This window comes from Ictidomys tridecemlineatus, chromosome 5, assembly GCF_052094955.1.
Source record: "Ictidomys tridecemlineatus isolate mIctTri1 chromosome 5, mIctTri1.hap1, whole genome shotgun sequence".
NCBI lineage: Eukaryota > Metazoa > Chordata > Mammalia > Rodentia > Sciuridae > Ictidomys > Ictidomys tridecemlineatus.
The window spans coordinates 66,554,632-66,569,563 of record NC_135481.1 but is presented as its reverse complement, the minus strand read 5'-3'; the positions used below and the strand labels follow the sequence as shown (position 1 = coordinate 66,569,563).

At 37.7% G+C, this 14,932-nt stretch overlaps 2 protein-coding genes across 8 annotated transcripts in view; one reads left to right on the top strand and one right to left on the bottom strand.

The window, feature by feature from the left end:
- Positions 1-3,163, bottom strand: part of L2hgdh (L-2-hydroxyglutarate dehydrogenase) — a 40,230-nt gene extending 37,067 nt beyond the window's left edge. For 3 of the 4 annotated variants that reach the window (XR_001229692.4, XR_013439007.1, XM_013357531.4), the window contains exons 1-2: positions 2,927-3,163; positions 530-645 (exon numbers count right to left, since the gene is read on the bottom strand). Coding sequence is in view for 1 of the 4 variants with exons in the window: in XM_013357531.4 (XP_013212985.2) it covers positions 530-645; positions 2,927-3,066 (256 nt within the window). In the remaining 3 variants the exon portion in view is untranslated. Of the gene's footprint in view, positions 1-529; positions 646-1,315; positions 1,477-2,926 lie in introns of all 4 variants that reach the window. The other variant, XR_005730055.2, reaches the window with a different exon arrangement.
- Dmac2l (distal membrane arm assembly component 2 like) lies at positions 2,892-14,595 on the top strand. 4 transcript variants are annotated; one of them, XM_078050159.1, is made up of 5 exons: positions 2,892-3,045; positions 9,436-9,547; positions 10,649-10,857; positions 11,991-12,162; positions 13,736-14,595. In XM_078050159.1, exons 2-5 carry the CDS (start codon positions 9,441-9,443, stop codon positions 13,854-13,856), a joined length of 609 nt encoding a protein of 202 aa, XP_077906285.1. In that variant the 5' UTR covers positions 2,892-3,045; positions 9,436-9,440; the 3' UTR covers positions 13,857-14,595. The 4 variants fall into 4 exon arrangements, with proteins under 4 accessions (XP_077906285.1, XP_005322934.1, XP_077906287.1 ...); XM_005322877.5 differs by lacking the exon at positions 2,892-3,045 and adding an exon at positions 3,172-3,303; XM_078050161.1 differs by lacking the exons at positions 2,892-3,045; positions 11,991-12,162 and adding an exon at positions 3,172-3,303.
- The last annotated feature ends 337 nt before the right edge of the window (positions 14,596-14,932 follow it).

Genomic DNA, 14,932 nt, shown 5'->3' with positions numbered 1-14,932 from the left:
ACTGGTAATTTCCTCTAGCAGCTGTCCCTGGTATCCATGTCACATTGCTCCTGCCTATCTCTGATTTCAACTATAACTCACTTCTCTAGAACCAGCAAACCACTTACCAATAGGACTCTCTGCACTCTGTCCCAGGACTTTTTCTATCTTTTAGGGGAAGGGTAGAGGCTGTTCCACATCACTAGGGACAATCCGCAACCAAAAGAGACAACAATTGATAAATAAACAAGCACAATCCTAGAAAACATTACACCGCTCTTTAGAGGTCCCAGTGGAATCAAGCTCACAGAAGCAACTTCAATAAGGCACCCTCCTTCCTTGTCTTACTCTCTCCATCCCCTCACTCCTTCCTGCCTCCTCAGATAACCTCTCAAATAAATTACCCACATACAAGTTCTTGTTCCAGGTTCCACTTTTAGGAGAACCCAAAATAGGCTATTAACATTGACATTTGGCATGATTGATTGGAACTGACAGAACAAACAGGTGCATAAGCAAACCAGAAGATCAACACTGATAACATACATACCTAAATCTTTCTCCTTTTCCAGAACACCAATTGAAAGTGCAGGATGTCGCAGGATAAGTGCTCTGGCAGAGGCAAGGCCCACAATTCCACCACCAACAATGACTATATCAAATGAGCTTTAAGGAAAAAAAAATGGCATTTAAAGAAATTTGTTTATAGTAGATATCACCAAACTTCACATGCACAATTTTCATCATTAGCAGACAATTAAACTATTAATTTATAATAATTGAAATAATATGAATTTAGGTTTTATGCTATTTGGTTTCACTCTCATGTAAAATCACAGACAATGCTTGTCAGTAGATTAATTAACTACAGTCTATTTACTGGCAGGGAGGATGGTTGGTCACCTAAGCTGCACTGTCTCTACAGTACCCCACTTGACCGGTTACATCAGTGATGACTTTTGTGTTACGCATCATACTTTCTTTACCACCTATCCTTTCAAAATTCAAACACAGTATTCTTGAGGACAGCCTAACACATTAAGCCTTTAACATCTTTCTGTACCAGGATTTATACATTTTTTTTCTGTTGAAAAGAAAACAGTGGTAGGAATTTTGTGAAATAGTGGGTCCAGAATATGCTAGAACCACTGAAGTAAGACATTGCAAATTAAGACTACAATGAGATATCACAAAATCTCTTTCAGAATGACTAAAATGAAAAAGTAAAAACACCACATGCTGGTGAGGATGAGGAAAAACTGGATCACTTACAGATTAATTACTGCCACTCCCAAAGAGTAAGGCGATTTCTTTAAAAAACTAAATATGCACTTACTACATGACTCAGCAACTGCATCCTTGAGCATTTATCCCAAAGAAATGAAAGCTTATGTTCATAGCAGTTTTATTCATAATAGGCAAAAACTGCAAACAGTCCAGAGGTCCTTCAACTGGTGAATGGTTAAACAAACTGTAATGCATCCGTGCCACGGAATGCTATTCAAAAATGAGAAGAAAAAAAACCCACTATCAATATTGACAACATCTTAGATTGATAGATCTCAAGGACATTATGCTGCATGAGGAAAAATTAATATCAAAAGGTTACACACTGTTTTTTATTTATATATCATGATCAAAATGACAAAATTATAGTAATGGAGTATGGATTAGTGGTTGCAAAGGGTTAGGAAGAGTGAAGTCGTAGGGTGTGAATATGAAGGGGATATGGAACAAGGGATATGGAACAATTCTATATCTTAATTGAGGGACTTGTTACACAAATAAACACATGATTAAATTGCATAGAAAGCGCATAAATTGTATACACATACACAAACACAAAAAAGAGTGAATGTAAAACACTAATGAAACCTGTACAAGGTCTGTGGATTGTGCCAGTATCAAATCAATTTTCTACTTTTGATATTGTCCTACAGTTCTATAAAAATGTTATCATTGCCGTAAAAGTGTGAAGGCTCTGTACTATTTTTGCATCTTCCTATGGATCTATAATTGTTTCAAAATTAAAAATATTTTTAAAAATTTCACTAAACCTACTTTTTTTCCCTTAAGAAAGGCTTCCCAAAAGAATGGTCTACTTTTGGCACAACCAATCATTGACACTGTTAACTCCTGTCCCTTTCCAATTCACTACCACATAGTAACCAGAGTCAACAATTGAAACAACATTTAATCTCTCCCCTATTTTAAACCTTTTTAATAGTTTCCCATGGCTCTTAAATAAAAATCAGTGTGTAGTTAAAATTAAATCCCTGTTGTAACATAGCAGGTGTCATTCCATGCTTCCTGTCTTCCACTAAGCTCCAGTCACACTCATTATTGCCCACCTTCAAATCCTCAAAATAACCAAAAGAAACACCCTTAATGCCTTCACACAAACTGTTCCTTCTAGGAGAGGACAGAAAGTCAGTGGTTTCAAATGTGAGCTCCAAACATCTAATTACAGGACACTGAATTTTACTGGCTTTTAATAGGCAACGGGGATGCTTCGCACAAGGACAAATGGCCGATTTAAGCCCGATCCAAGCAACACCAGGGATACCAGCTAATAAACAGTATATTTGATTGCTTACAGTGTGCTAGATCTTTTTATCCTCAAAACGATCGCGAACAGGAGAGACGAAGATCCTATTCACAATTCAGACTTTTAATTAACCCGCCTATAGTTGAACATAACATGGGAAGGGTGTATGGAAAGCCAGACCTGTTCCTGACCTCTACTCAACAATGTCTCTCCTCCGGCCCATAAATACAGCGAATAAACTCGCAGCTCCATAGCTCCTAAGGTCCAGCTCTACAGGATCCCAACCTTCTCCTAGGCCCCGCCTGACAAGGAAGTACCAGTAGGTGTATAAATTCAGCATAAGGCACCACTGAAAGCAGCGACAGCCCAGGCGGCGGGGGCGGGTCATTTGCCACTCACCTGCTGCTAGCACTGCGGACAGCCCCGCAAAGCGGCCAGGGCCTTCCCGACGCCGGCCCGCACACCCCGGAGAAGCTCCCGGGGAAGCCCCCACGGGCCCGTCCGCAGGCACCCCCCAGGTAACGCAGCACCGGTACCATCGCCTACACCCACTCCCCTTGCTCGGCCCCTAGAGGTGGCAGCTTTAGCCCAATAGTGCCCGGGTCCCGCTACTCTCTAACCCCGCCCCTCAATCGGGGACCAATGAGACGTGCGTTTTCACCACACGTGGGAGCGGCGGGCGGCTGCCAATGGGCGCGCGCGGCGGAGGGCGAAGGGCAGGCCGGCGCGCCGTAGAAGCGTGGATGCCGGCTCGCTCCCTCCCTCCCTGCGACGCTGTGAGTAAAGGACTTAGGCCCCGCGCGGGGCGGGACTAGGATAGTGGTTATTGCTCGCCCCTTTCCCTTCTCCCAAACCTGGCTAACTGAAAAGCGAGCCGGGCAAATCTCGCGTCTTCGACTTTGACCGCCGAGCGGATCGGGCCTCGGGGAGAAAGCCTGGGAGTGATTACGGTGAACACTCCTCCGGGCGGCCCGGTCCCTTCCCGGTCCCTCGGTCCCGCCCCTGGGCTGCTGGAGGGTATTGCTGGGCGGACGCTCCCTGCCCGACCCTAGCCCTGGGGGCTCTTTGTCACGGCCACGCCCAGTAGCCTGCAATCTCCAGGACTTCTTGCCTGACTCTTGGCGGTGCCATTCATTCAGTTATTGATTTGCCTTGTTAATATCGAGCGCCTACTATACTGGACCGAGCACTGAGTACTGGATGGCCAGACAGTTTAATCTCGCCATCATTTACCGATCTGTGTCCTTTTCTCAGTTTTAAAAATGCTCTCTGGAACTCGGAACAGCGAATCACCTGTGCATGTCACTTCATCGCAATTTCCTTATCTGTAAAATTAAGGCGATGGGCTAAATAATCTCTAAAGGACCTTCTAACTGTAAAATTATGTGATTTTTTTTCCTACCATCCCAGTATAATACTTAATTATCTCTGCTTTGTGATAGTTTTTAAATTTTTAGGATCAGGAGAACTGATAAAATAGAACAGTATAACTTTATTGCTGGGAGGACTTAAGGCTGTTTTCCAGTCATTAGGTACCTCTGGGAAGTCACTTAACCTCTTTGCCTCAGACCCTTCTCTGTGAACATGGGTCTTTTAGCAGACTGTTTGAGAGAAGGCTCATCAGATCTTGAGCACAGTGAAGCACACAATTGAAAAGAGAAGATGGCTATTTTAAAAATTCAACATATCTTGAGATATTGGTAGTGTCTCATGCAGTTCAGGAAATAATGGAGATCCTGCATACCTTTGGCCCATTTCCCCAATGATAAACCTTGTAAAACTATAGTACACTATCACAACCAGGTAAACTTATTCAGATTTCCCTAGTTTTACATTTGTGTGTGTGTGTTTCCATAAATTACCATCATGTGTGTAGATTCATGTTTCTACCAACAGGTCAAGATACAGCACAGTTCCATCACTACAAGGAACCCTTCAGATGCCTTTGTATAAACTACACCTTTCCCTCATAGCCCTCCCTCAAATTTTTTCTTTTTCCCTTCTAACATTTTGTTATTTAAAGAATATTATGTAAGTGTAATTTTACAGCATGTTAACTTTAGGGGATTGACCTTTTGCATTTAGTGTGATCCCTTGATATTCATCCACATCATTGGGTATATCAAAAGTTCATTGCTTTTCACTACTGAGTATCAGTTCATAATATGAATGTACTACAGTATGATTAACCTTTCACTCATTGAAGGACATCTGAGTTGTTTCCAGATTTAGAGTGTCATAAATAAAGCTGTTATGAATTTTATTGTACAGCTTTTTTGTGTGAACCTGTTTTTATATCTCTAGGATAAGTGTTCAAGAGTCTGATTGTTGGGTCACATTGCAATCACATGTTTAATTTTGTAAGAAACTGCCAAACTGTTTTCCAAAGTGGCTGTACCATTTTATATTCCTACCAGCTATGTTTGATCCAATTCTCTTCATTGTCACCAGCATTATGTGTTCTCACTATTTTTTAACTTTTAGCCATTCTGATAGATGTGTATGGAGGTGGTTATTTCTTTATTTTGCACAGGGTATAGTTGATTACAGAATTATGTACTTGCAGGGGCCAATTCCCCCCCCCCCATAGGCCATTTGGGCCCATAGTAGTGTTTTGTTTTGTTTTGTTTTCAATTGTGAATTCAAACATGTGCTTCTTAGTTTAGCAAGGGTGAAAGTACTGGAACACACATGCCCTTTCATAAAATTTTCTCTGCTTGCTCTCCCTTACAATTTGAATAGTAGTTTATTTTGGTTAAGTAATTTGAGCTGTCTTGCATTCATATACCCTGTAACATTTGTGGGTAGAAACTTTTGTATTCCTGACACTACCTTTCTTGAGAGTTTATGTTCAACTTGTCTATGTAACAAGTTAGTCAATAAGTGTCATTTGATAGCCTCAGAACAGTATTGGGTATCTTTGCTTCCAACTCCTAATGAATTGCTCTGTTGATCTGTTTCATTTGATTCTAGATACCCCAGTAATAAGAACTAGAATCAACAATGGGTGATGTACAGCGCTACAAGGTTGTAACTAAGAGAAAAAAGTCTCTCATCCTGTTGCCCACTCCCGTTTACCACTCTCTAGAATTAGTAGTGTATTACTGGGAAGTGAACCTAGGACTCTTTTTTTAGGGGGGTGGGGGATGGTACTGGGGATTGAACTCAGGGGCACTGAGCCACATCCCCAGCCCTATTTTGTATTTTATTTGGAGACAGGGTCTCACTGAGTTACCTAGGGACTCATTAAATTGCAAAGGCTGTCTTTGAACTCATGATACTCATGATTCTCCTGTCTCAGCCTTTCCTGCTGCTGGGATTACAGGCATGTGCCTGGCTGAACCTACGATTCTCTACCACTGTGCAACATCCCCAGCCCTTTTTAAATAGCCCAGTCAGTAATTGCATTTAATATATTAAATCATAACTCAGTTTAAGAAGATCTTACTGCCTTCATGAAAACAAGGAAACTCTCAATCAAACCTACTCATGAAACACTTTGTATATATCCTTTTTATTTTTATATTTTGTGGTGCTGGGGATTGAACCCAGGGCCTTGTGCATGTGAGGCAAGCACTCTACCAACTGAGTTATATCCCCAGCCCATTTTGCATATATCCTATTGTGAATAATACATTAGAGGTGTGACTGTCTCTAAATCACAAACATAATTGCAGCTTTTAGAAACACTGCTACAAACTTATGGCTCTAAACCAAGTTCTGATAGCAATAAATTTGTTTTGCATAATTTGAATTCCTATGTTATTTATGGCACCAGTAATTCAGTACTTATTTTCTAACTTGGTTGTAATTGTTTTCTTTCCATTTTATCAGAGCCAGATACACTAACTTACCACTAGAGGTCCTCTTTCCCTATAGAAAGCATTCTCAGGGTAGCTGCTGCTTGACGCTGTAATTCCCCAAGTCTCAAGTAGCAAAGTTGCAATTAAGAATGTAAACAAACACAAAAAACTCTACTGTTTGTTTTAACCTTTATTGCCAAGTCTAATTTCAATTTTCATGTTTAAATTATTTAAAATATAAAACTAGTGTTTTTAGAGGTCATAGCTGATGTAAATTAGGCCTTCCCTTTAAACTGAATTAATGGGCCAAAATGAATCAAGTGAAAGTATTCAATTTTCAAAGACCACATCACCTACTTAATAACAGTTTCTTTGGTTTGACTTTTATCCATGGAAATTTGTCAACCATTAAAGACTTTCTTAACAAATATTTATTAAACTTTTACATTAAGCTGAGGAAAATAGAAATGAATGAGACCTTTGGTCTTCCTCCTCCTCTGCATGCTTCTTTTTTTCTTCCTAACTAAAATTCTTAGTCATTAAAATCCATCTCAAAAGACACCTCTGGTGTGAAGCTTCCCCTCACTCCCTTTTCTATGCTCATGTGGACTTGTTCACACCTCTCTTAAGATTCCATGTTGGATATTATTTGTTTACATGCCATTCATCTTCTTTGTTATACTGTACATTTTATGAGGACAGAAACCAGGACTTTCTCTCTTCTCTATAGCTTTTGTTATTGTTTTGTCTTATCATTATTATTTTTTTGCAGTAAGTATAGCAGACATTCAATAAACATTTATTAAGTGAATGAATGAATGAGTGGGCAGATGTGGCATTTGAGTAACTTCTTGAGATTGGGTAAGATTTCAACAGGATTGGATGGAAGGTAAATAAAGGGAATAACCTGTGTAGAAGCTGGGAAAGCCCAGATTGAAAATGAGGTTGGCAACCAATGTAGTTGTTAAAAAGGTAGGTGTAGGTGGAGAGTGCTTTAACAAAAAGCTGAAGAGCATTTAGAACATTGGTAGCAGGGGCAGAGGTTTGTAGTAATGAAGACAGAGTGATGGCGGAAACAAAATGAAGTGGGAGCTAAGGATGTAGCTCAGAGGTAGAGCACTTGTCTAGCATTCATAGACCCTGGGTTCAATGGATAGCAACATGACGTGGGGAAAGAGAGAAAAGAAATAAAGAAGGCAGTAGGTGATTCCAGGGTTCTGTCCTCAGTCTTCATCTCTCATTGTTCCATTACCTCTACATCCACAGTGACTTCCACAATTTCTTCCTCTTTAGTTCTAGATCATCTGATGATTAAGGAAAGGTCCCTGTATTGGTTGGTTTTAGAGAAACTGGGTTTAGGTTTCAGCACTGACACCAATTAGCCATGAAACATTGAGCAAGTCCCTTTAAACACATGCATTTATTAATGCCCCACCTTGTTCCAGAAAGGATTTAGTGTGTCAGCAAGTTACTTAATATCAGGGCTTCAGTTTCCTCATCTCTAAATGAGAGGTTGGTCTAGGCAATCTAAGTTCCTTCCAGCTCTAACACTTTGTAACACTGATTCCAGTAATTTGATGGTCATCTCTACTTAGGAGTCTTGCCAACATTTAATACTTAGAATATGAAAAAAAAAAAAAAAGAAACAAAACAAAACTGAGCTCATGAGAGGCTAAGGCAGGAGGATGGCAAGTTTGAGACCAGCCTCAGCAACTTAGCACGACACTGTCTCAAAATTAAAAAAAAAAAAAAGTTTTTAAAGGCCGGCCAGGGATGTAACTCAATGGTAAAGTGCCCTGGATTCATTCAATTCCCAGCACTATGTTACTTAGGCTGGCCTTAACTCCTGGGCTCAAGTAGTCTGCTTCCATTTTCCAAGTATCTCAGGCTATAGGCATGTGCTACCATTCCCAGCTGGACCCTCAGTCTTAATACTATTGATACTATTCTACAGTATAGCTCTAACAATGGCAGTATTCTAAAACTATTGATACTATTCTACAGTATAGCTCTAACAATGGCAGTATTCTAAAACCTCCGTGACTCCCAATTGCCTACAAAATATATTCCAAGTTCCCTGGCTAAGCATGTAATACCCTTTATGAACTGACTGTGCAAATTATCTGCCTCATTTTCTCATGACCCCTGTGTGCTAACTGATCTACAGTATGCCTTGAATGTTCCTGCCTCAGGTTATAACCTACCATAACTTTTCGTGACACCTTTATCTATTGAAATCCTCTCTGTTGTTGTTGTTGTTGTTGTTGTTCTTCTTCTTCTTCTTCTTCTTTAACTCTTTGAGGCATTTATCAGGTTCTGTTATTTATTTTAACTACTTGGTAACTTGTCTTAGGCCACCCCACTCTACATTAAATTGGTGGTTCCTTTAAGGCAGAGACCATGTTTCATCTATCTTTGTTTCCCCATACATACCTGGCACAATACTAGAAAAAAATCTGAATTGAGGTAAATAAGATTGAGATGTAGTCTTATAATCACTTTTCAACATGTTGTAATAGCTAGAAGTTACCTGAACAAATGATGTGCTTTTATAAATGAGATAAACTAAGATCAGAGAGGCAGAGTTACTTGTCCACCCTTTCCCTTATGCAGTTCTTTGTGCTGCCCTGGTAACCCCACTTGCAACTTTATCATAAGTAGATATATTTTCATTTATTTTCTCCTGCCTGGATGTAAGCATCTTAACCTGGTCACATTGCTCTCTAGATTGTAGTTGGTCATTTTGACACTGGAAATGTAGATTGGAAGTAGAGTTGATTTGAGCAAATTTGTAGCTATACTGCCTGAATGGACACTAGGTGGCAGCACTGCAGACAGACTCTAATTGAGGTTTCAAAGATGGAACTTAGGCTGGAAGGAACCTAAGACACTGTCCACGCCTTTCCCTCATTTTTGCACCAAAAAGGCAAAAACAAACAAGAACAAAAAACAGGACTGGCTTGCTTAGTAATTATTGAGTGGCAAGTGAATCGTCAGCTTAATTGGCATAAGAGCATTGATTCAGAAGTTGTGAAGCAAGTTACTATATGTATGGGACTGTGTTTGCCAGCTGATTATCTAGTATGTGTATTGTTTTGTGTCTAGATCAAATGATGCTGTTTGGAAAAATTTATCAGCAGTTGTGTGGCTTACAGAAACTCCCATGGTCATGTGATTCCAGACACTTCTGGGGCTGGCTGAATGCAGTGTTTAATAAGTAAGTAAGTTACTCTAACAAAAGTGAAGAAATGTGGGGATTACTCTGATGAACTCCCATGGTTATTTCTTGTATTTCCAATTTTTTTTTTAACAATGTGTGCAGTACAGTACTAATTTTGTTTACAAATAAAACAGAAGCGCAGGGTTGTGGCTTAGTGATAGAGTGCTTGCCTTGCACACATGAGGCACTGGATTGGATCCTCATAAAAATAAATAAATACAACTAAAAAAAATTAAAAACAAAAACAAATTAAACAGAAAAAAACCAATATAATTACAAAATATATTATTGTGATTCTCTGGATTGCAGGATGTTAGTGATTTTTCTTATTTATCTTTTTGATGTATTTCAATTTTTCTAAAATGAACATTTATTACTTTTATAATCAGAAAAACTTAGTAAATATAATTTTTAAATATTTTATAGTTGCTTAAGGAATGTTGTTAACTTTTTAAATAAACTATAATGGGAAATCAAGCTTTTAAAAAATGAGTGGGTGACATGCTTAGGAATACCATTTTGAAACTGATATAAATAACCTCCTTATTGCTTAATATAGAATTGTGATTGTTAACTAAAGAAAAAAAGGCATGTGCAGAACCGCTTAAGGAGATTAATTTGAAAATTGATTCAAAGTTATTCCCTCTTTTATCATTAATAAAAGTGTTAACTAATTGTAGTCATTCATTCACTGCATAATTACTAAATATCTCTGGTGTTAAGCCCTGTGATATATATGCATCACTGAAGACCCCTGTCTGCCTGATAAACTCATACCAAAAAAAAAAAAAAAAAAAACAAACACACCTTGGGACTTGTTTGCTTCCTACCATGTGTGAGGCCCTGGGTTTGATCCCCAGCACCCCAAAATAACAACAAAATATGCCTTGACAGAATTTACCTGAAGATAAAAACAGAAGCAAAAAAGTTAGCTGTTAGAGCAACAATTGTTTTTACTTTCATGGAATTCATTAATAACTTCTCTTTCCTTTGTCATTGAGATGAAAATGTGTTGCTATTCTGTATTTATATTGGTGAATGCAATTAAGAAGCTAATGATTATGTGAAAGCGAACTGCTTCTGTTTTCTTGTTAACAGAGTGGATTACGATCGCATCAGGGATGTTGGCCCTGACAGGGCTGCGTCTGAATGGCTATTACGCTGTGGGGCCACAGTGCGCTACCATGGCCAGGAGAGGTGGCAGAAGGACTACAACAACCTCCCAACAGGCCCTCTGAACAAGTACAAGATTCAAGCAATCGATGCCACCAACTCTTGTATCATGAGCATTGGATTTGATTACATGGGTAACTGTCTTATTGATTTGTTTATAAGAAATGCAGGTGATTTGCAATGACCATTGTTATAGTCAAAAGTATGTACTTTTTGCCCATTTCAGTACAATCAGTTTGGCTTTTTCCTGTATTTGGTATTTATTTTCTCCCTAAGTTTGTTTCTACATTTCTTTTTTTAAAAATATTTTTTAGTTATACATGGACCCATATCTTTATTTTGTTTATTTATTTTTATGTGGTGCTGAGGATCGAACCCAGGATCTCACACGCGCAAGGCCACTAAGCCCCAACCCCAGCCCTGTTTCTAATTTCTTTCTTTTTTTTTTAAAGAGAGTGACAGAGAGAGAGAAGAGAATTTTAACATTTATTTATTTTTTCTTAGTTCTTGGCGGACACAACATCTTCATTTGTATGTGGTGCTGAGGATCGAACCCGGGCCACACGCATGCCGGGCGAGCGCGCTACCGCTTGAGCCACATCCCCAGCCCTCTAATTTCTTTATGATTTAAATTCAAAGCTTTGTCAAACTTCTGCCATTGCAAAACGCGCAATAATACAAGAGTAATTCTATCCACATGGCTTCTGCTTCCATGGACATTTCTTTCTGCTAGTGCTTGGGCATCTGACTATAAAATGGCCCTGTAATAAGCACAACCTGTGTAGTGAAAACCTTATATAGTTAATAAGAAGAACAGCTATCCCAGTTCTCATAGAACTTTCACTCCTCAAGTCAGGACAGTCGTGGGCAAACCAAAACCATCATTGATTGTAATGGTAAAGCAGATTAGTTTTTTTTTTCCTCTTTCCACATTTTTTTATTGGTGCATTATAGTTGTACATATTGATGGAATTTGTTGTTATATATTCATACATGCACACACTATAACACTGGGTCAAATCACTCCCCAGCACATACCCCTTCCCTCATATTCTCCCATTCCCTGGTTCCTTTTCTCCACAGATTTCCCTTTGATTTTCATGAGATCCTTCCCACTCCACCCCACACCTTTCTTCTCCTTTTTCCTTTCAGCTTCCACAGATGAAAATACATGCAATCCCTGACTTTCTGAGTTTGGCTAATTTGCCTTTACATGGTCTCAAGTTCCATCCGTGGCAGATTCTTAAATTGTATTTTTCCTCCCCAGAGGGCCTAGAGCATGTTGAAAAAATAACATTATGCAAGTGTCATTATATTGAGGATGACTGTTTGCAGAGGCTTAGTCAACTTGAAAAATTACAAAAAAGTCTACTGGAAATGGAAATAATTTCCTGTGGGAATATCACAGACAAAGGCATCATTGCTTTGTGTAATTTAAGGTAGGTGGTCAAAGCCAAAATGGAAACTTGATAATGATAAGGTGAATTAATCAGAATTTAAAGCCCTTGAGGGGTGGTGTTTTCTTTTGGTTCTGAAAAATATACTTGAATAAAATTACCTCACTTTTATCTATAATTCTTTAAAACAATTAAATTATCAACTTTAATACATTAAGGCTTCATGGCATTTAAGCAACATATTTTTTTAAATTAAATCTACATAAAGCACCTTGAATGGTGCTGGCCACAGTAATCCTTCTATAAGCATCAGCTATTGTGCTTCTTTTCCATCTTTTAAAGACATCTCCCCCAATTCTATATTTTTGGTATCCTAATATTTGGCATATACCAGTTAGCACACAATTCATTTTTTCTGTTGTTGTTTTGGTTTGGTTTTGGATACTAGGGATTGAATCCAGACACTTTACCACTGAGCTATGACCCTAGTCCATTTTGTTTATATTTTAAGACAGAATCTTGCTAGGTTGCTGAGACGGTCTTGAACTTGTGATCCTCCTACTTCAGCTTCTCAGGTTGTTGGGATTACAGGTGTGTGCCACCTCATCCAGCTAGCATTTAATTCTTTAAGTTGCTTTAAGTACCTTTCTGTCTCTGGAGCCTAGAACATGCCTCACACTATAATAAATTTCAAAAACACTGCATTTTGCCAAGCATAGTGGTGCATGTTTATAATCCCAACAGTGTGGGATCACAAATTAAAGGCCTGCTTTGTGAACTTAATAAGACTTTGTCTCAAAATAAAAAATAAAGTGGAATGCGGATATAGCTCAGTGGTGGAGCACCCCTTGGTTCAATCCCCAGTACCAAAAAAAGGGGGGGAAAGAATGCAGCCATTGACATGAGAAAGTTGTTTTATATACTCTTCTACCACCAGTTGCCTAGACCCATATCATGGCCTGGAGCATTTAATTCCAAATGCAAAAGTAGATAATACTAGCAAGGAATATTTAATTCTAAAATTGCAGAATTCTGCATCTCATCAGAATGATGAAGAATGTAAGTTTGTTTAATCAAATCCCTATTTTAGGGATACTGTCAAATTCTGAATTTAGGTAATGTAGTTCTGCTTTAATGTGTAATGATCTGAAAATGACCTCAGTATCACAGAAAGTTTGAGAAGTTTTAAACATAAGGACAAAAAGTGCTAGAATGTCCATCTCATGATTCCATAAATTGAGGCTTGAAAGCTTTATCTTCTAATAGGAATTTGAGTACTTTTAAGAACCTTACCAGTATTTTTCCATTTTTGCATTAAGGTTTTATTTCTCATGCACAGGATATCTATGCCATTTTACACATGTGATTTAGAAAGATTGTTACAAAGATTCATGTAATTAGTAACAATAATTTCTAAAGCCTGGCTTAGTTTCTAGCATAAATTTCATTTAAAGTAGTACTCTGAATACTGCTCTAAAAGTCATTTTGAAGGTGTAGGGTGATAGAAATACATTCTGTATGTAATTTTTCATTAAACTTAATAAATCAAATTCATCTTTAAAGCTATAAAAGTAAAAGCCAAATTGAAGTGACTTTTTTCTTTCTCTATTTGCAGAAACCTCAGGTATTTGTTGTTAACTGATCTTCCTGGAGTAAAAGAAAACAAGAAAGAAAATCTTGTCCAAGTCTTTAAGACGGCATTGCCTTCTCTGGAACTAAAATTGAACTTGAAGTAAAATAATAAGAATCAGTAAGTGTCTTACTTCATTATGAAGGATCACTTGAAATTGTTGATCCTAAACTGCAACAAATACTATATAAATCATCAACAGAAACTGTAGAGAATCTGTCATATATAGAAGATAAGTATTAGATGTGACTCACTAAAGTTTCTAAATTGGAAGTGAGAAAGTATGTACATTAAATCATTTTAAGAAAAGTGAAAACTAGGTGACAATTTAATTTTAAATATATTCTTCATGTAATATAAGTATCAATATACTAGATATCTCCTGGTATGTTGACTTAGAATTCTTTAAAGTGATTTAACTATACAATGAAGATATTTTTTATTGTATTAAAACAATTTATATTACAACTTTAAATTTATTGAAGCACATTGTTATAAATGCACAATTATGAAAAATTGGAAGCTAAATTACAGATTCATTGAATCAGTTATGCAGAGTAGTCACTGATTGTTGAGGCATGCATTTCATATTGCTTCTAGGATTTGCACACATTTCTCATGATCCTGAATTCCTGTGTACTTGATAGTATATGCACTTTCTTAAAATAAATATTACTGGTTAATCTAGCATACAAGTTTAGGGTAGTGTTTCATTAAAATTGGACATAGATACTTGACTGAATAGTTTTGTCAATTGGAACAGAACAGAGGGTGACAATTGTAAAGACCAGCAGGCCACGCTGAACTTTTTGTACTTCAATTAAAAAACTGCTCTAAACAGAAAATTGTAATGTACCAATCACAAGCTAGTTTTTCTTGACTTGAATATTTTGGATGCTACCACCTATGAGTTCAAGAGACATCAAAAAGAAGTATAAACACAAAAGTCAATTTATATCTAGAAAACAGTAATAAAGGAGGAAACAAGGTCATAAATAGATAAAACAAGTCTTTATTTTTACCTGCATGAAATAGTTCTTATTCTATTATTATTTATGTCAATTTGTTAATGGATTTCTGTATGTTTGGTTTGAACATTAAGCTATTGAATATAAACTTAACTAGAAATTATTTTAAAATAAACACTTTTTATGATGAGTCTTTCAGATTGAAAAATTAAAT